This window comes from Taeniopygia guttata, chromosome 1A (assembly GCF_048771995.1).
Source record: "Taeniopygia guttata chromosome 1A, bTaeGut7.mat, whole genome shotgun sequence".
Taxonomy (NCBI): Eukaryota; Metazoa; Chordata; class Aves; order Passeriformes; family Estrildidae; genus Taeniopygia; species Taeniopygia guttata.
The window spans coordinates 11549463-11571876 of record NC_133025.1 but is presented as its reverse complement, the minus strand read 5'-3'; the positions used below and the strand labels follow the sequence as shown (position 1 = coordinate 11571876).

Below are 22414 nucleotides of genomic sequence, written 5' to 3'. Positions count from 1 at the left end.
GAGGATCCAACAGAAGAGTTGGGTTCTTCATCTTTGTGCGGGAAGGTCCCTGGGAAACCTCCCAGTCCCAGGAGTCCCTAGAATCTGGCCTGCATGTCTACAGAAATATGCACCTATTGATATGGGAGTAAGGCTCATTTGTGTTTATAGCAAGTGACTACATTCATCTGGAATCATTCTGCATTTCTATGGCCTTTTTACTTTTACAGTTGCATAGACAAAAAGATTCAATGCTTCACCAGAATGTGTAATCAGAAATTATTATTTTGATGAAACATTAGACTGTGTTCTGTAGAATGTAATTACATATAAAGGTTTGATGTTTAAGGGAAACAAATTCTAACATTTCTTGTCAGGATTCCAAAATCCTGCCTGTTTGCCTTATCAGTCCTTTTACCAGGTCTCTTCCTCATATCCAGAGATACGTTTTCCTCTTCATGTTTCTATACTAAAATACTTCTAATGCTTAAAGACATGACAAATCCAAATATCTTTTTATATAGCCAGCAACACTTTCTCTACATCTTTGCTTTTTATACTTTCTACCTTTTATAGCCACTTATTCTATTCCAAAGCTTTCTACTATGAATTCTGCAGTTCCTCCCTTCACGACAACGCTGCAATATCCACCATCCACACACTAAGTGCCTGAGCCTTCCTCCCACTCAGGCAGATACAGTTCTCTAAAAACTTGAAATGTTACCACGTTTTTTTTCCCCTGTCCTACAGTGATTATCTGCCACTGGGTCTTTGAGGGTATTAGTCATGAAAGACAGAGGCTTTTTAAAGTGCTGCATTATCTGTCAAATCTTAAATACAGGCTATCTGTGCAAAGACAGGATTTCCCAGTTCTATTTAACAGGGACTCCAGAACGCACTTTGAGGATTTTAGGCTGGAATCAAAGACCAGGTGTCAGTCACAAAAGCAAAATAATTGAGACCTTTTTTAAAGTATACTGAAAAAAAAAAAAAAAAAAAAAAGAAAAAGAAATGGAAACCATAAATACCATAAATACAATGAATTCACTAAATATTAAGACAAAACCCTGAGGTAATTGTATTTGTGAAGATCAACCGCTAATGGAACAGAAAGATTTGGATACATCTCCTTAATTGTAATGCATTATAAGCGAACAGCAGTCAAGGAATGTTTCGAATTAATGACAAATACTGTATCTTTAAAGCTATCTTCAAAATAACAAGTGTTACTAGGGATTTTAGCAAGTCATTGTATTTCTTATTTGGCAGCAATGGACTTCAAAATGATTGCCAGGAAATAGCCAACCACTTTTTGCAACAAGTCAAAATTTCCATCAAAGAACACCAAAATTTGGCTTCTAAATTTAATAAAATTGCTGACTTTCTTGGTGAAATTCAAAATGAGATGATTATGAAGAATAATTTTAAAAAGGAGAAGATTGACATTCATTTTTCATTAATGATCTCTGTTCAAAATGAGAGCTTTCATAAAAAATCAGAGAGAGAAGAAATAATAAAGGCAAAGGTAACTGGCCATATTGTAATGAATATAATCTCACAAGCCCCTCCTTGTTAAATCTATCATGCTTCATTGCCATTTAGAAGTCAGAGACTTAAGTATTAAGGCTATAGAGAGAATAGGATAAAAAATCATGTACGTTGATTTCTACCTATGATTAAACAAGGTGCATGTTTCAGAAGGAATTACAACCTTTTGTTCTTTACTGGCATTAAGGCCTTTATCTTTGCATAATGTGGTGGTGTGAATTCTTTTCTGTGTGAAAAGACAGGACCATTTCTTTCAACAGTCCTTATAGGAATATTTCAGGACACCTCTATTCTCATACCACATGTTGTTTGCATTTTAGTGGCAAAAACCAACCTCGTGCTGACAATGAGAATTTTGCTACTTGATTCAGTGGTGAGTAGAATCCAATTTATAGCTCATTAAAGATGTGAATTGTTAAAACTCTGGTGCTCTTTCTCCTGATGAGTTTACAAATTCTCTCTCCCTCCCTTTCTAAATTTCATTACACATTCTAGCTGAAAACTACTTAAGCTTAGCCATTTAACTTGGCAACAAAATGAAAAAGAGATTCTCTCAGAAACTGGATGTGAGTAGCTTCAGCAGCTCCAGCAGGAACTCGAGCTACCATAGTCATTCTGTAGTGCTCATGTAGCCTTGGACCACCTCTCAGTAGCAGTTTAAACTGTACTATCATTTAGCTCCAGTGTGCTGGCTTTGTTTTGGGGTATGTCACTGGTGAATGTGTTTATTTATTCTGAAATTAAATTATAATTTAAAAAGGTCTTAAAAACAATAGTAAACTTTTATTGCTGTTGGAAAATGCATTATTCACTGTATCTTACACCACTGATGAATATGCTGTGTTCCTTACAGGGGGCATTTGTTATACATGTTATAATACTTTACACATAAAGGGCCATTAGCAAAAACAATATTTCATATCTCTATGAACCTTTTCAGCTGTGAATCTCAGTCCACTTTACAGGCAAATAATCTTTAAAGGCACATGAAAGGTGTGTTTAAATAACCCTCTTTCATAAAACTCAGAAATTTGAAGTGATTTGTTTTCATATCATCATGAAGCATTGGAATGAAAGCCTGTGCTTTTCCTCATGGAAGACCATGGGACAAGACAGCAGCTTCCTCAACCTGCGTTTAGCAACGTGTAACATCCTCAGATTGCTGGAAGAGTTACTATAGGTTGACACTACCTCCAAAAACAGGGATCCTTGCAGTCTGTGTGCTGTGCAGCTGTGGGATGCCTCTGGGTCCCTGGCATCTCCCTATTCAAATGCACTATCTGGGTGAGCAGTGGGAGCAGTGAGTACAAGAGAGCCAAATACTCACTAAATAATCAAGGAAAATAGGATTTTTTTTTTCTCTACTTTTACTCCTTGTCCTTGTAATTACCAATTCTATTTAAGATTACTGTTAGCACTCTAGAGGGATTTGTATGGCTGAAGACTGTGAGAAACTGTAATGGTTCTGAAGGCAAAGTAATTAATGATCAGTAGTCCATTACAGCTCAAAGGACTTATCTCTCACACTGGTAAGTGTCCTCCAAGGAAGCTTCACTGCAGCAAGACCTCTCCCAGGGAGACACCAGAATGCTGCCCGGGACACAGCCAGACAAGGTATGTACATGTGGACAGCTATTTTGTCTTAAAACTTATCCAAGGATGAAGAATTACTCTTATAAGCTGTGTCACAGAACCAGGCTGTCCAGAGAAGTGTCTTCTGAACTCCCAGGAATGAGGTGACCCTTTTCTTATTTTTATTAGCATTATTATAAGTTTGGCATGGAAGAATGTTTTGGTCAATGAATGCCCAGATGGTGTTGCCAGCATGAAATGCCCTTCCAAAGGTCATAACAGTTCAAGATATTTTGTTATGATTTAATTAATGCAAATTGAAAATGCAAGCAGAGAAAATCATGCTCAATATGTCAAAAAATGACAGAAAAAAATTAATTGTGATCAATATTATTACAAGTAATGCCAGCTCCATTACAAAACTGATTAAATAATACTTCAAATGGGGTTAATAATCTGCAAAAGTGAGTTCTAAGTAAAAACATCCAAATAAAAAACTATTTGTAGGAAAGTATTTATCCTCTACAAGTTATAGGTATCAGAAAACACAAACAGTATCCGTGTAAGATAAAAGTTCTCTACACGGCTTCCAGCAAGAAATGTGTGCAAGGGAATCAAGAAGTAATGCCTTAGCCATAAAACCAGCATGCCTATGCCCAAATGCATCTGTAAAACAACAATATGAAAGTTTGGTACATCTTACTGCAGCACAGTAAGGAATCAGGTAACCAATGAGGAATTCTGAGGAAGAGCTGTGTGGGGCATCAAAGGTACCACCTGCGACTGCAGGAATGGGGAATACACAACCCAACAAAATGGGATGGGGTGGGGTTCAGTTCAACATGAAGACACTGAAAGCAGCAGCCTGTCTGCATACAGGTGTTTTCACAGGTGAATCAGGTGTCTGTGTCCTCCAAGTGCCAAAGCAGAGCTGACATTAGCAGTCAATGAAGTATAAAGGCAACTCGGCTCACCCTACATAAATATCTATATTTTGCAGTCAAGTTGGTGGGTGTAGAGGAGATGGAAAGACAGATGATGGATGAATGCTAGGTGAAATCAAAGTTTTATTTACAGTTGTAGGCCTACTCATATTTGAAAACTAGGGGATAGGGGGTAGACATAAAAAGAAAGAGAGGGTTAAGAGTGATAGAAACTATGGCTTGGGATAGATTACTAATGAAATGAGTGAACTTTTTACAGGAAATAAGTGAAACTTTACATATTTGATCCCAGGAAATTTCCCAAATTGGATTCAGGAGAAATTGTTGATTTTTCTCCAGAATAAAAGTTCCCTAAAATGAATTAAATAATTTGAAAAAATTACTTGCTACATTTCTTAATTAAAAATGAACTTTCTAAAACCTGTGATATTTCATGTCATTACAGATGAGTTGCCTTTCAATATAAAACTATGTTTCTTAATGCCTTATGGACTCATCATTCTTTTCCATATTCTCTGCTGAAGAACAGACTCAATTAGAAGACCGCTCACATAACATACCTGTAATCATGCAAAGCCTGTGAATCTGCTATGTTATATGACTTTTATGACTTTACAGAAATTTAGCAATGAAGGAATCTAGCTCACAGATGCAAAGGGGGCAGAACTATAACTTCTCTATTACTCTACACATCATAATTGTTTAACCAATTTTGATGTGAAAAAAAAGTAAAAGTAGTATTTAAATTCAGAAAACAAAAAATATTTAACTTATATTTTCAGCAGGTAACAAACAATTATTTCTATTAAGGTCAAGATTTTCTGGAGAAAATCAGCAATGTGTACAAAATTGCAGCTGTTATTGTAGAAGTTATTTCAGCTTATTGCTATTATGAAACTCAGATTGGCACCATAAGAACAGAGCATAAGAGGCAGTTCTTGCTTCAAAGTCCTGCCATCTAAGTAGGTCTGATAGAGCAAAAGTCTAAGTAATTTGCTGAAACTCACACAGAAATTCACAACAGAGATACAGAAATAAAGATCATCAAAAATCATTAAAATCTCCTGACCTACAAAGGGATTTAGAGCAGCAGGTATCATTAAAGAAAAACAGAATGAGTCCACAGCATGTAGGTGAAGAAAGCTTAACTTGGTAGAGCTTGTCAATCTCTTGGCAAAAGCATGTGAAAATTTTTTAAGAGGAGGGATGTGCTGGAAGGCTGATTCAGATTTTGTGAAAGGAAATGAGCAAGCTCTGGGATTTGCAGCTACAAAGCCAGAGATAATGAAGAAATCATATTTGTCAAAGGAGCATTGAAGAGCAGAAAGTGGAAGAGAAGAAATGCCTGGAGCAGAGGGGCCCTCAATGCCACCAGCCCAGAACATCAGGACTCTGATATCGTGCTCTGCTTGGACATTGTCTGCTGTGGAAACTGTATGCTGGGGGCAGAATGAAGAAGGAGGATTTGTCAGGATTTGCACTGAAAGGGGAACACAAAAGTTGGGTTCTTCACAATCAAAACCTGATAGCAGAATCTGGTCGATGATAAAGACATCACAATGTATCTCAGAGAATCAATACAAGTTTCAGATGTGGCAAAATGAATGTCAATGAAAAGCAAGAGTTATGCATGTAGTGATAAAGCATTAAGGTAGGTATCATTTCCTATCTAAACACTGATGTCTTTCTTAAATTTTATTTCTTTGAGTAAAATATGCCAGAATAAATCACAAAGTGTAACAGAAAAGACGTTTGGCATAAAAAAGTCTACCAAGCCATAGCTGAAATTAATTATTGAAGTTAGATTAAATTTAAACAAAAATTACAAATCCCTGTGTGCTATAATGAAGTTCCTTGTGTTGGACATGCATGGCAAGGTACAGTCATTCTAAAGCATGTAAGTGATTCTGAAGAACTTTTTCCTCTGCAGGTATTAGATTTAAAAAAAAAAAAAAAAAAAAAAAAAAAAAAAGAATGACACTTTTGAAAAACAGAAGAACCTTAGAAAAGATAGGATGTTGGAAGAACAATCATTTTAAGAACAGAAAATCTCTTCCTAAAGTCGTTTATGCATCACTCCAAGTACTTTGCATTAATGAGCTGAACAACCTTAAAAGAGCAACATGACCCAGCAGCATACTATAGTGATTCAGTAATTCAGTAGTCAAATACCTATAAAATAATGTTTTTTCTTTAATGCACTGATCTTAATTTTAAATTGTTTCAGAAACTTAGGTATTTTTTTCATATCTCGGTGCTGTTCTGATCTCAGTATACATTTAACAGAAAAAGGGAAAAAAAACCCAAACAACACATATTTACTCCAAGTAACTCTGTGCAATGTTACTCCACGGATATTGGTAATTTTCTTCCCTGCTTTTTCCATTAATATTATCTAAGGAGCAGGTTAAGATATAGGTTCATATAAGTAATGTGAGAGATTTAGAAAGCAAAGCTCCTGTGCCCTTGTTTTGTTTCAGTATCAGACCTCTATTGTAATCACTGTAGAATTTAGTCTGGGAGCTCGTGCTGTCCGTGCTAGAATAAGCATCACAAAATCATTCAGACATGTAATTTCTGATGTCAGAAGAGAACGTCAGAATTGCTGCTGAAATAAGGAAGCTATTTTTGGAGTATAGCAATCTTTCAAAAGAAAGCCATTTACAAAAAAATCCAACCCAGGAACATTTTTTACCAAATCACTGACCCTGCAATTCATACAGCCAGTGACTCCTCAGTGATCTCCTAATCAGCCTTGAATTTCTTTTCTGTTTACCATATTTATATTAACCAAATGAATGTATTTTGTAAAATTTAAAATAAATCAGATGCGGTACATGAAAGCTTATAAATACATCTAAAATATTTAAAAATGCTTTGAATTAATGCATGTAGAATGCATGCATTTAATGCTCTGTATCTCACAACAATAAAATAAGTAGCAGTCTTTAGAGCTCATAACATCTTAACTGATAATCGAACTGACATGGAAATATAAAACAATGAAAAAAATCTTTATCAGAAACAGATTGATTACAACACATTCTTGTCTTGATTTTATTAAATGCTTTTAAATACTGATAAACTTTACCAGAGAAAAAATATAAATTATACTGATATGATTTGTATTATTTCAAATCTCTGAATCTGTCAATATAATAATCTCTCCTGCAAAGCAGCTACAGCTCCTTTAAGCATCCTCAGCAGTATGTATGCTTTTAAATTTTAAAGCATTAGCAAAGTAGTACCCCCCAAATCCAGCCTTGAACTCTGACAGACGCTGATCTCTTTTCTCCCTCCCACACCCTGTTTTATCAGACACTATTTTGTTTAAATTGGCTATTAAATAGCATAGCACTGTACCTTTAAATACAAATCAAACAATATTCATATTCCCACGGTGCTGCTAGTTTCCCTTATGCATTGAATCGCCTGTAGATTAAAAGCTCAGAATCTGAAAAGGATTCTGTTCTGCAGACCAAAGTTCTCTGTAGGAGATGAGGGAGAGGGTCAGTCCCGGAGTCACACACACAACAGGCAGAAAACACACTTGTGATCCTCAGCTTTGGATAGCATCAGAAAGGGGAATAAAAAGCAGAAACACATGGCACACTGAGAACTGGTATCACTTATGGCTTCTAACCAAAGCAGCAATTAAACACCTTTCATCATTCCCCCAAATGCCTGATTTTTGTAAGAACTGAAAGAGACACACACACACAAAGGAAAATCCCCTCTGAGCAGCAAGGAAAACTTAATCACCTACCATTTTCTTTGCACTCTTCTGGAGGTTTAGCCTTTTTCGCAAGTCGTGGATCCAGCCATGATGTTGTCTTTGTGTTATGGCTGAAAAGAAAAGAGATCACTCTGAGCAGACACATACTGAAAGGAATCAAGTTTATTCCTTAAGAAAAAAGGGTTAGTCCAACAAAATTGCAATCGATACACTTAATTTGCTTACTGGTTCTAAGTAGCCCTGAAGGAGGTGTAAGAGTAATTGTGCAAGGCAGTTGTAAATTTGGCAACCTCAGCTCCCTGTCCTCAAAGCAGCTATTTTTATTAAAATCAACTAGAATGTTGCCAAGTTAACCTCATTGAAAATGCAGAACTCATCCAGAGCAAAAGGAATTTATTACAAATACAGTGTTCTCCCGTTGATCGAGTGCAGGCGACAGGATTTTGTACCATTCTCACAGTTTTCGGATAGAATTATTTTCATCTTAAACCTGTCCTTTTCATAAATACAGGTTTGTTATTTCTCTCCAGCAGCAGTGACAAGGCACAGCAAAAGTGATGCAAATTACAGCATGCTCCTGCAAAGTCTACATTTCCGGACAGGGTGATTAATGATACTTTGTTTAACGAACCTTTATCTCTCCATATATAATCCTCCTATAGAGATAAAATAGATATGCACAAGCTGAATGAATCATGTGGCTCCTTTCTATACTCAGAATAGATCTTTGAGAAATCAGCCATCAAAGAGTACTGAACTGGCAAAAATTGTTTTCTGGGAGATTATTTTGCCAAATGAATTGATACTTAGCACAGCTAATGAGACTTAAAGCCAGATCCTTTCAATGTATACCTTACCATAAGCAATGAAATTTGGAGCCAAATATTGTAAATATATTAAAGAAGACTATAAAGCAGAAAATTATGTGATCATTACTCTGTGATTTTTTGAGATGCCTTTCCTACAATACCATCATTCAGAGACACTTCTAACCCATGTTTTATTTATCTGAGACATCCTAGGAGGTAGCTCATTCCATACAATACTGAATTATTTTGTTTACTATTAAGTTGCTGTGTCATTTTAAAGTGTGCTTATGACTTCTCTTATAAGCATTGGTATAAGGTGTACAAAAACAGGGGACCTAGCAAAAAAATGATTAGGATGTAATTGTGAGTTTGTTAGTTACTGCTACAGTCCATGTGATCCCAACACTGTTTTTTTAGGGAAAAATAAATAAATAGAACCAATTCCTTCTCCCACCTTGTCTTCCATGGCAGATAAATTTTCCGCTGCCTCAATTTCTCTCTCTCTCTCTCTCTCTCTCTCAAAACAGTGACAGTACCTACTTCTCAGCAGAACTGTCACCATGTTAAAGCTTCCTCCACATTTTGAATGGGAAAGAAGGTACAGCAGAGTTATGTATGGATAAAATGGCAACGAAAAAGAAAATTGAGGCATTTAAATGATTTTTTCTTAAAAGCATTATCTAGTCTAGAATACCATTCATGACAGGTGAAGATGATAAACAAACCCTTCCCTTTGAGAGCTGAGCTATATTTGCAGAGTACGAAGAATGATGAGCCAAAGGTAAGATGAATTTGAAATTATGCCAGCAGCCTGTGCTTGATTGCAAATGTAACTCAGACACTTTCTCAGAAGCTCTGGCTGCCTGTGGTCTCCTGTAGGGTGCATTTTTATGCTGCAGTCACAGCCCAACCACAGCTTGTGCAGACATACTTGAGCTAGCTTTAAGTGGGGGAGATGCTCCAGCAGTGTCAGTGCTGCAGGATGGAGCTCAGCGTGGGCTCATCACCCCAGCACCCATCCACTGAGCTCCTTGGGTGCATCCAGCAGCCCATGCTGAGCTCCACACCACCAAGGATACCCTGCTAGCAGTGCCAGAGCTCAGAGCGAGCTTGGACACTCCTGTGGGAGCTGCAGCTGCATCTCTGGAGTGTGGGCATGTCTGGACAACAGCCACTCTCTCCCAGATCTTAATTCTGAATTATTTTAGGGACCCCCACTGACTGCAGGGACCAAATTAGATCACAGATAGTTTCCTATGACTTTAAAATAGCAATGTACATGATTACTATTAGCAATGTTTGCTGTGGTATAGAGCAAATCTCAAAGCATTTTGCAAAGGAAATAAAAATAACCATCCCTGTTTTAGAGGCAAGAAAATGGAATCACAGAGTCATGAAATTACTGTCCAGAGCCACCAAACAAGCCACTGACAGCAGCAATACTAAAAGCCAGCTCTGTTGCAAGTCAACTGGCCAATGTGCACCCATCAGACCAGGCAGGTTCACCAGCCCTGAAAACCCCCTATAATATTTTTAGAAAGAGTTTTCAAGTATCTGCAAAGACAGGTGCCAAGCTGGAAACAAGCCCAATTCAATACTGATATTTAAAAATGTGAATTAGTTGAATTACAACCTTCAAGGCTTTAGTTGAAACTGAGAACAGAAAGCAGTTTTCCCTTTAGCATAAATGGGGCTTCCACAAACCCAGCAGGACTGATGTCCCAGTTTTGTGCAAGATGGTCACTTTAAATAAAACCATAAAAAACCTAAAAAATCAACAGCTCTTCCAATAGAAGAGTGATCCTTCAGTCTGCAGTGAGATTTCATAGAATGGAGATGATATTTCATTTAGATCAGTTCTTAGAGCACTCAATATCCTCTTCTAGGTGATATCTGTTAAACCCGTTCAGCTACTTAGAAAAAGCAAAACTCATCCACAAGAACTTTTGTCTGTAACAAATAATTGCAGGAGCAAATAACCTTTTGAAATTCATCTCTCTTTTCCTTGCTGTGCCTTTTCTTTTGCCCTGCCTCTCCACTTTAGAATCTGTACTAAACATTCAATGCAGTGGGACTAAACAACTCTAGCAATGGGACTTCAAAGGCTTCTAGACAAGTACTCTAGTGGGTAAAAAATTCTTTCCTGCTCTGAAAGCAGGACTTCAAAGAAGGCAGAATCAACCCCACCTGACTTCTAACACCTCCACAGTACCACCAGTGTCTTCCTAGTGTTTGCTTGGATCATCTTAAGCAGCCAGGTATACAGCACACAAACACTCCTTCAAGGAGGATATACATTGCTTTCAGTAAAAGAGGGAAATGAGTAGCCCTGGAGTACAGCATTGTGGTTTTTATGCATCTCTACTTCTGTCCTGCATAGGAGGTTTACTTGGCAGGGTATTCTTCCAGTCTCCCTTGTGTCAGCTATTCCCTCTTCAGCTCTGCAAAGGACTAGGATGTGTAAAAGCTAAAGGGAGACAACCTTTATCTTCTAAACTGTTTTTAATAAAATTTAAAGGAAGTCTTGATAGGAAAGCTTCAACCATGGGAGAAGAGACAGAAAGAAAAATAAATTTGTCAAATTAACATTAATGGCAAAAATAACATTAACACAAATCTGCTGCATAGGCTGTGAACACTGAATGCTTAAGCACTAAAAAAACCTTGTAAAGGGCATAACTTGCCTACCTTATCACTAGGTATAATCATGTGTGTCCACTTGGGAAGTCTTGTAGACAGACCAGAAGGAAAAGGGGCTGGGGGTTTAAAGATTAGTTATGGATAAACAGCAGACGAATTTCCGCAGCAGTTCTCTCAAACAGGCATTTGGAGTCGTCAGTGATGGAACAAGAACAAAGTGATGCACAAAAGCATCCCGTGAGAAATACAGCTGTGGCTCCAGCAACATCTTACACCGACCAATGCTTCATTACTTGGCAATAACTATACCTTATCATTAAAAACATGTCTAGAAAGCCCATAATTTCAATGATTTTGATTACTAGTTAGGACTATTGAGATAAGTGCTGGCAAATCAACAATGCGTGTCTTAGAATCTCTCTAAAAATCAACAGTACAATCCTAATTCTTGAAATTTGAAAGCAAAATTTCCTTTACAAATGGATCCCTTTGGTCCTGCTTCAAGCAGCTAAAGCATGGAAAGGTTATAACTTTTTAAAATTCATCCAAATGTGTTCCCTATGTACAAAATAGAAACGGCTTATAGGCTTATAGGCCTGAAGTGCATTGCAGTTGTTGATTTTTTTTTTTTTAAGGTCATTCAGTAAAGCAGTGAAGCTTAATATTTTAGCCAAAAGTCAATAAAATAACTACTGCTAAACGAACTTAAATCCTCACTCTTTTCCAAGTATTTGCACCTAGCACTTTATTATAATCAGAGTAATCTGGTATTAGTTGCATACAATTTTAAATATATGTGGAAAAAATGTTCTTTGACTGGGTGAAGAGTGAAACAAGGAGTGAAAGAAAGCACAGAATACTTCCCAGAAGCCTTGACTCATGTTCTTCTCCAGAATTTCTTTGTAGGTCTGCTTTTAAGACTTCACATAGACTGTTTAAATAGCTCTGTTCCCTGTTAATAGCTCTGGAGCTGGGTACCAGGACCAGAGGTTTTCTGGGAATCTCACTGGATACTACTCAATATCTTTAGGAAGTAAAAAAACACTAGGAGTGTGGCTTTTCTTATCTAACAAAGTCTTATCTTTTTATTATAATTATTTGTTAGACAGTATATGATTTTACTTAAGATTTTAATATAATAGATTTGTGTTAACAAACTGTCAGTTTAAAGCACTTGGACAGATAAAGCTTCTTGTACTAACAAAGCCTGCAGGCAATCTCTTGAAACATTTTTGAAGGAAATACAGAAAGTACTTACTGACAGGAATAGCCTTAATGTCTTTTAAAAGCACTGCAAACCTAGTCTAAATTGTGCATCTTACAAGGTATGTAACTGGCATCTTATTGTGGAAAGCATTTCAAAATGGGCATTGGTTCAGTGTGTTTGGGGCAGCACATATGGGTTTGTTTGGGTTTTTATTGTGAACACATTACATTTAAACTCGTCCTTGATCTAATAACTTGAGCAAAGGGGAGCATACAAGAAGAAAACCACAATACACTGTAATATCCTAATTTCAGTAATGCTAACTCCTCACACCTTTTTCTTTAGGCTGAAGCATTGCTTATCTGCAGAGATTTTCAAGTGGCACAATAATGATCTTCAAGTAATTTTTGTGTGGAGTGACACAGATAGGAAACCAGCAATTTTGCAACCCATCCATGTGGGATTCTGCCTAAATCCCTTGCACATTTGTAGGAACAGAGACAAAAGGAAGTTGTCGTATGGCAGTGGTTTGCATGGCAGCAGCTGTGACTGCCAGCTTGCCTTGCATTTCACCATGTGCTCAGAGTTCTGGGCCCTTAAGAGACCCAGGTTTGGGAGTTCCCATCCTGTGAATCTTAGATGGCCTTGGGCAGTAGATAAGCACTTATGCACTCAGCCTAGAGACAGTGGCACTGCCTCTAGGCATTCACAGCAGCAGAAGATGCTTTTGCATGACTTTTTGGGGAAGATATAAATGCCTAAAGTTTCCTATGGTAATTTCTGCTGTTGAAGCAATTCTCTTTGACTGAAGCAGTTTAATTTCTGACAAAGAATGGGCTTCATCTCATGTGACTACAAAAATTATCTAGCTAATTGTGTAGGATTCATCTCTCTTCAAGGGAGAGACACCTATACAGAATAATTTATCTTACATATCATCCAGCAGAACCACCTAACCATATGCTCTTAAGTGACATAATGCTGGTCATATCATCTCTCCAATGCCCTCTGGCTGTCCTCCAGAAGAAGAACTTGGTTTTGACAAGTTCTATGTCATATCTGTCACGATAATGGAGAGGTCTTGGGCTGTTACTGTGCCTCTACAGTGGTGCTTTACCTTGGATCAGGAGGTCACTTTTCCAATTAATCTCTCTCAGTTATCTTCTTTTTCACACTAAGTGTTCTCCACTCTTGTAAGCTCTTCACTTGAATTTAAACCAAAAGCTGCACAGCAGGAGTCACCTATGTACTACATTCACAGGCATGCAGCCCATGGCACCTGAAAAGATCGAGAAGCTGTGGCTGCTGGGTCATCAGCACCAAGAGTTTCACTCTGCAGTCTTCTGGTATTGCTAATTTAGATATGGAAATGGTTTCAGTCAGAAGGAGCTCAGACTGGTTTTAACTCAAATCTGGTCTCATGGATGAAGTTCAGGGTCCAGAGGCTGTAGAGGCACTCCCAGAGATCAACTTTCTTTTCCATTTAATCTGAAAGGAATCCAGTGTGGGTACACTGAAATGTGAGCCAAATCGTAGTGTATGAAAACAAAAAGATTTCCTTCAAAAGCCTACTCCTGACACAAATTACATACTACTGCAGACATAGTTTTGGATATCTGGAGACATATTTACTGGTTGAAGCAGCTGTATTTTGGCAAATTAATTCTGCCCTTATATATGGACAGGATGAATCAGCCTCTAGAGGTAATTATCTCTCTCCATTGACCACAGAAAGAGGCTTGACAACTGGTTTACATGAGATATCTAATGCTATATGGCAAGCCAGGTGAGCTGATTCTTCTAGTTCAATTAATACAAAGGAGAAAAGTTATAACAACACTACAAATATCAGAGGAAATGTGCTGGAAGATTAATTCTGCAGAGCACAGCAGCAGAGACCTTTGGGGAAAAGACTAGAAATAAGAAAGTAAGGAAAGACAAGACAAGTTAAGCTGGCAGTTTGACCTGGATGTCAGCAGAGATAAAAACAGCAAGTGAGAGCAAGGGACAGCACACCACTAGTACAGACTGATAATGTCTTCATAACATCAACAGACAAGAGGGAAAAAAAAAGAATTCTGCATTCCACAAATTCTTTCCAGTTCTACCTTCTTCATGTTTCTAATTAACTTGTCATGAGGCAGGGAAGTGATCTCAGGAGAAAAGATCCCTCTTGGTTTCTTTTAGCTGCCTGTCCTGCCGTATGTCATGTTGAAGTCCAAAGTGCATTAGAAATCTGATTTGTTATGCTGACCAAAACTGACAGATCCAATCCAACATATAAACATAGAAAACCAAATACATACAATTATAATGATGTTCACAAGACCCCTGATGGATCAGAATTATCTATACAATGTATCATACTGATACAAGATGGTTTGTTTCCCAAAGAAAAATCCCATCAGAAGCGAATTTTATAGCCATATACGAAAAAAAAATCTGCATCCTAATTGCTACTTAATTCAAGTAGCAGAAATATCCAGACAAGCAAAATATTTCAGTGCTATAGACTGATACCCTGATGATGTAACATACTCACAGAAGTGCTGAACTAACTTATAAAAGTTCCCATAGTTACTACAGGTTATAAAAGTAAGCTTGAGCAGGTAGAAGGGTATACTTCTACCCAGTACTTTTATTATCTTCTAGCATAAAATATAGCAATGGTGTATCCAGGCTTAACTAAAATATCCTGCTTTGTGATGGTGAACTGATGGAGCAATCAGGAACAACTAAATATATCATGGTTCTTCAGGTAAACAAGATGTTGTGATAAATGTTATTCCTGCAGTCAAAAAACTTTCCTGCCCTAAGGAAAGAAAAAAAACTACTATGAAGAAAAACTGATCCCAGTGAAGTCCATTGCAATATTCTGGTAGCTGTAGTCTTCAGATATCACCTGAAATTGCACCAGCTGTATTAAAAAACTTAATGGCTGTTTTTCACAGTGAAAAGGAGAGTCCTTGGCAAAAGACTATTTTGTAGCTGTTTTTCAGTCTTTTATGATACTTTCATAAAGAAAAAAAAATTTAGCAACTAGAAAAGATACTGCAACAGGTCCAAAAAGCAATGCTGACTATGCTGTTTTAAGAAGCAGGTGTTGAAGTAGTAAGAGGCTAAATGTCTGCAAGATGTACTGGAAAAGTGGTTTGTTAAACCTTGTGTGGCCACATTCTTCTAAAATTCATCAACACAAGTAAAACAAAAATCCTTTAAAGATGTTCTATTGTGGTTTGCATTTATTCTAGACTTTTCTCCACTAAGAAAACAATTAATGTAGTATAAGCAAAGGAAACCATAGATGCTTTAGAACAGTATAGAGTCAAATAGCTTTAGGTTTCATCTCCTACTGTCCCTGCAGCCCTTTCAGAGTTCTTCTGCCTATGTGTGGAGAGAAGGCTGCAGAGAGAGAAAACCAATTCTGCCTTTTCTAGAAGAGTATTAAATTGTACAGCCAACTATACAGGACAGTCTACGATGTAATAATGGTTGAAGCTGGATAGTTGGGTGAGGGCCACATTTCAGGCTGACTGCACATGCACCTAGAATCCTGGTCCTTTCTTTGCTTTGGCATTGCACTGGACCAACACAGCAAAGACTGATTGCTTGGGATCTAACAACCAGATCTGCTGACTTTGTGGGAACAACATAAATTTGGGTCCCTAGTATGTGGTTTGAGAGATGTTGGCAAGGCAAGGTCTGGAGGCTATGCGGAATCACAGCCTTTCCTTAGCCCTTGGAGAGGGAAAAGCTGAAAATCAGTGACGACAATGATTTATTTAAGTATGCCAAAATATGCCGCACTTATCAGCCATATTTAAAGCATGAAAGAAGGAGCAAAACTGGAGCATTTTTTGATGGCATTCCGATTTATATACAGTCTTTAATTATTGCATATTCTCATTAGCATATGTTCTGAGTGAAACCAAATGTAAGAGATGAAGTCCTATTTGTGTAGTGTGTGCCTGCATTTGGAAATTCAGATTCATATGTAAGGGAGGCTGGAAACAGCCCAAGAAATGTACTTAAGTAGCTCTTCCTGAAAAACACTGGTAAGAATTATGTTGCAAGAAGAGATGCTCATGTTCTGTCTGTGAATGCTAAAATAGGTAAACATAAGGTCATGCATCTATGTCAAAAAGGGAACAAAAGAAAGAAACAGACCAAGACATGCTCTAAAATACAACCATCCTCTGAATCATTCAGTGACTCTGGTAGATGATATTTTTTTTTTGTCTTTGTAGTCCTTGAGGCAGAGGAAGTTCCTTCCACTGTGCTTTACAAAAAGTTAACTGAACCATTAATGATTAACAAATAAATAATCCTGTCTATAGACAATTATCTTTCCCCTTATGAAGTCACTTCCTCTCTCACTGTAAATCTGCCACACCACACTATTCTGATAGCAGTTTTGATAAGTGAGATCACATCTGAATTTTAGAGGTTAGTTTGAGGTGAATGAATGAAAGAAAATGCTGTCATGAAATCTAAGACCTTTGGGTATACCTGTGACAACCTGGAACTTGAGATAGTTTGCTGCTGGAAGGCTTTAGCGTTTAAAGGCACAATTCACATGAGCCTGAAATAAAGCAATAAAAGATGCTGCCTAGTGTGGCTTTTTTTTCCCCCACTTATTGTGATGTACACTTTAAAAATGTTTGTTTTTCATCTATTATTTAATAATCTAGTACAATCTTTACTACTGTTCAGGGAGATGTTGTTAGACAAATAGGTTTTTGTTGTCTTTTTATCTTTCCGTTTTTTTGTGAAAGCAAATGGAGTCTCTTCATGCCATTAACCAAAGTGACTTGTAAACAAAGAGGCAATTTAACAGCATCCCCACAGCATTACATTCCTACTTAACCCTGAAAAGACTGTGCAGTGTGAAAACTCAAATGATCAGAGAGTTGTTCCTTTTGCTAGGATTCTGGCAAATAAACTAGTATTTTTACAGACATGTAATTGCACTTTTTTTGCAAACACATTGTTCAAGAATATAATCCCAAAAGCAAGAAGCCTTTACAACAACCCTTCTATCCAGCCTGCACCTCTGATTGATTTCTTTGCTTTACATAACATTCATTTAGTGGAAGTGAATGATGAGCATTGTCAGAACTGCAGTGTAAACCAGAGCATTTCAAGGAAAGGAAGCAAGCTGTAACATTAAAGGAATTTGAGGAGTGCAATGGCTGCTCTGTAGAGCATCAGGGCTATTTGCATTCACTGTATTTGTTACAAAATATATATTTATTTTCTATTAAATTACCTCCTGCAGTATTTACTACTCTCTCAGTTTGGTGTGTTAGTGATCTACTCATTATCCTTTCCCCTGTCCCCAAAATGTACCACAGGTTTTTGTTACAAGTAAAACAAAAGTGCCATATAATTCAGTTTGTTTTCTGTCAGATCATTCAATATGTATGGAAAAATTAAATTTGGGAGTAAAGTAAGAAGGAAACAAGGGTTTCCACTAGCCCTGAGGTTATCCTATCTCTTCTCTGCTTGCTTGGACAAAGCTATTATAATTATTCTTTTTCTAGAATAAGCATATTTTTGCCCTTTTCAGCAAACACACTTATGTTTTAATAGTTACTGCTATTTTCAGCCTTGTATATGCCAGAAGCTATAGTTGGTCATGCCAGTATTCATTAAAAAGTCACATCCACAAACTTTATTCTTAACATTTGTTTACACTTCATGTGATAGTCACAACATTTTAAATTAAATACAGGATTTAAAGCATAATTGACACCACCAAATGTTATTTTTACCTACTAATAAGCAGAATAACAGATAATGCTCCAAACTGAGGCAGTTCCTTAAAGCAAACATAAAGGCTCCTTCTACCTCTGTAGTAGAGTTCTATTAATGAAAATGTTGGTTTTTCAATTTTATTTCTTCTTTTCAGGAGCACAATGTTGTACCAACTCAAAAACTTGCTGTATTTTTACTCTGGCAATGTACAATAATCACAGAAACATAGAATGTACTGATTTGGAAAGGATCCATCAAGATCATCAAGTCCAACTCCCAGCCCTGTGCAGGACACTCCAATCACACCATGTGCCCAAGAGCATTGTCCAAATCCTTTTAATTTTGTCAGGCCAGGTGATGTAAGCACTTTCCTGGGGAACCTGTTCCAGTGCCCAACCACCCTCTGTGGTGAAAAACCTTTTCCTGGTATCCAGTCTAAACGTCCCTGACTCAGGCCATTTCCTTCAATCCCGTCCCTGGTCACAAGAGTGAAATCAGTGTCTACCCCTCCTCTTCCCCTTATGAGGAAGCTGAAGACTGCAATGTGTTCTTCCCCCAGCATCCTCTTCCCTAGGCTGAACAAACCAAGTGGCCTCAGCTGCACCTCATAACCTCCAGACCCTTCACCATTCTCCTGGCCCTCCTGTGAAAGCTGTCTAATAGCTTAATGAGAGCACATAGAGCATAAAGAACTTTCATATTCATTACTTCAATGAGTTTACTAATTAGTAACAGGTATCTATAGTCTACCAACAGGGAGAAGTTTCTACACATAACTAATTCTCCTTATAGTCCGCTTATTTATTTTACTATTTCTATATACAGCATGGTCTCCCTCTACTGTTCATTAGCTAGTTTTTAGTCCATTCATTTTCCTTTCTTTTAACTGGAAAAAAGCTTCATGCTCTCCACCTCTGTCCACATAAGAAAGGAAAAAAAACAGTGATTGTGTTACTTTCCCAGCAGAAAGCACTGGAAGAGCAGAAAGGCTTTGCTTTTAACAGAAGAAACAAAAGCTTTAATTCCTACCATCAAAGGAAGCAGACCAGTTACCTATCTTAAAACCCAGCAGGCTTCCATCTAAATCACTAATGCAGGAATTGCCACCAGCCCTCAGGAGCCCTGACAGCCAGAACATTCCTGCTGTTTTAATGAGGAGGAGTACAATGCTCCACTTCACCATACAAGCCATTTTCCCACCCAGTTAAATACAATACAGCTATTAAAAATAGAAGAAATAAGACTTACTCAATAAAGTAGACTTCCCCCTTTTCTGTATAAGCCATTTCCCAGTTATCAGGCAGTGGGCCCAAGTCATCATTCTCTTCAGGTTTAGTCTGTTTTGTTACATCCATATCCTCCTTTGCTTCTTCAGGCTGACCATATCCTGGTGCAGGACAAGGCTGGGTGGTAGATGCCTCACCCGAGACAGCTGTACTCTTCTCTTCATGTTCACTCGATTCTACAAGAGAAGAACAATTACAGGTTTTGGATATCCAAGTTAATGGTGAAGAATTTACTGGGTGCAAGTGTCTGTGAACTGCAAGTCTTGAAATAAAGAGAAAAATTCTGTTTGGTTTACACAAAGGCTCCTCTGATGATGCATTTTCTTTGGAACACAATTAAAGAAAATAAAGGAATAAAACCAAAATGAAACAAGGGACTAATAAAGAGTTCTGGCTCATTCTGTCCCAGGAGTCCTTCCAGACTAGCAGTAAGCTCTGAGCAGAAGGCAGCTTCATATCCAGCAGCTCTACTGTCTCATGTCTTAACTTTTCAAGCTATACCCATAAACACATATATATACCCATAAAACAACTGCCCCACTGTGTTACTACAGACCATTTTCATGTAAAAATGCATGTTCACTAATTGCTTTATGTGTATCCATATATCAAATAAACCACTGACATCCATCAACTCATAGCAATATATTAACCATATAGAAGGTGGTTGTGATTTCATTGTTGATGCCACCTGTAGGAAGCTTAGCTTCCCACAGCCAATAACAAATGCTTCAACATGTTAACATTGTAGTCTACAGGAAAGTTCAAGAAGATGACAATTTATTAAATGATCTAACAGTGCACCCAGAACAAGGAAATAGGCAGAGACCTGTGTGAAACATGTAGGAAGGTGGAAGACAGCTTGGGTGAAATGTTCTAATTAATGATGCTTACAACAGCAAGAAAGAAGAGCAACAAAAAATTAACAAAAAGCTGTTTATAAAGGCCTAGATTTTAATTAACTTACAGAATCAATAAACGTGCTATTATGGCAAGCAATGGTAAGAGATAAAAAGTTTAGGAGAACTAGTAAAGATTGAATAAGCAATGCTCAGAATGCAAGTACAAATTTTTAATGAAAAACAAAAATAGTAAGTATAATCAAAGACAATTTTAATTAAGTCATGAATTTGCAATGAGCTGCTACTTGAGACAGAATTGTACAAAAGGTGAAAAGTAGACTAAACAGCTAAGGATGAACACAGAAAAATAACATGGGAATCTAACAGCAAAATATAAGTTAGTCTAGAAAGTCTGATAGGGTCAGGACATTAGGGCTAACAAGAAAACTTTCTGTAAGTGCAATATAATAATAATACCACCAAAAGCAGATTCTTTCTCCTATATGGGAAGGAAGGAAAGCTAATAGTTTATGATGCATAAAAACGCCGAAGCAATTAATGCTCTTTTTGCCTCAGCCCCTACTACCACAAAAATAATCACCTGTGATTAAATGACTAACATAATTAATATCAGCAATAGGGCTAAAGAAGGTGCAGTGGGCAGAGAACAGGTCAGGTGAATCTCAGATGACCCAGCTGCTCTGAACTGGCAGAGCTGGATGAAATGCAGCCTAGGGTACACAGAGTACCACATATGCAGACTCATAGCAAATAATGGCAATTCCATTCCAGACTTCATGGGTTAAAGAAACTTGGAAAGGACAAACACAACCTTGGTTTCAGCAAAATATATAAGATTTATGTTTTTAGATAGTTTTATATTCTTAAATCCGAGTGCCTTAAGTTTCTTCTGAAATGATTTGCTCAATTAGGCCATTTTATCCTTTTGGAAAAAAAGGAGGAGGAAGACCCATGAAACTGTAACTGCACATCTTTCTCTTTTTTATTCCCAGGATTGGAAGTAAGAATCAAACCACCTACATGTAAACTCTTCAGAGGTCATAAATATTTGTCAAGACTTTTCAGGAAGAAATTGTGTCAAATGAATCTTTTTTTTCTTTATATGACATAGTAAAAAGTGTTGCTTCTTCAGCATAAATGGTATATGCAGTTTTCATGATCTTAAAAATACTTTTGACACTGACATATCAACTCTTCAGAATAGCATGAAAAAGAAAACCAGATTCAACCTTGGAAAGGGTAATCATCTACATCTCTACATCCACATGCAGCTCATGTTGCTAAATCCTAACTCATGCTTGAACTATGCAGAATTACAATCATTTATGCTGTTTGGAAACATGAATCTGTATTTAGCATTTTCAGATATGTAAAAGCTTCCTGCAAAGCAGAGATGATGTATGGTCACCACTTCCCCTGAGAATAGGACAATGTAATAATTGCTGAATAATTTTTGGGGTGTTTTGTTCTTATCTCTGCAAAACAAAAGTCCTCATCTACTTCAGGCATTATTACAGATCTGTGAGTTGTTTTACTGAGGCTGGCTGCAGCCTTGACCGCATCTCTACCACAGGAAGGAAGACATGGAGATGAAACTGAATAAAAGACAAAGTCACAAGACAGATATGAGCAGAGTAGAACAAACTAATTTGGGCCAGAGATACATTACACGCAATGACTATTGATCAGCCAATGTGTCTGATAGAGCACAGATGTGGTGACACTGCTGTGTCATTCCTGGGATTTTACCATATCTCTAATATGTGTTCTTCCTCAAGATCATATTTTCAACAGGTCTGAAGGGGTCAGATTCATGATTTTCAATAACTATATTAACAAATCCCAGCTATAATGATGACAGAAAAAAAAAGTAAAAATTGTTTCTATCATTTACAGTCTAATTCTTGCAACTTGCCACCTAAACATGTAAGAGGACCTTGTCACTTTATTCCTTTATTTTAATGCTGCAGATTATTCATGCAGAGAATTTTAAAAACTTAGTGTCTTCATCCAAAAGAACCAATTAATGTGACCCAAGTAATATTGGCAAAGAAAAAAAAAATTAAATAGTTA

General features: G+C 37.3%; 1 protein-coding gene and 1 long non-coding RNA gene across 14 annotated transcripts in view; one reads left to right on the top strand and one right to left on the bottom strand.

The window, feature by feature from the left end:
* MAGI2 (membrane associated guanylate kinase, WW and PDZ domain containing 2) overlaps positions 1-22414 on the bottom strand; it is a 694323-nt gene that overhangs the window by 212286 nt on the left and 459623 nt on the right. For all 13 annotated transcript variants that reach the window (XM_072919262.1, XM_012568848.5, XM_030263732.4 and 10 more), the window contains 2 exons: positions 19441-19654; positions 7810-7889 (listed from right to left, as the gene is read on the bottom strand). In XM_072919262.1, coding sequence (XP_072775363.1) covers positions 7810-7889; positions 19441-19654 — 294 coding nt within the window. The remainder of the gene's footprint in view (positions 1-7809; positions 7890-19440; positions 19655-22414) is intronic.
* On the top strand, positions 1908-19851 carry LOC115493510 (uncharacterized). The gene is made up of 2 exons (XR_003958332.4): positions 1908-5694; positions 19568-19851. It is a non-coding gene; the product is annotated as an uncharacterized lncRNA (long non-coding RNA).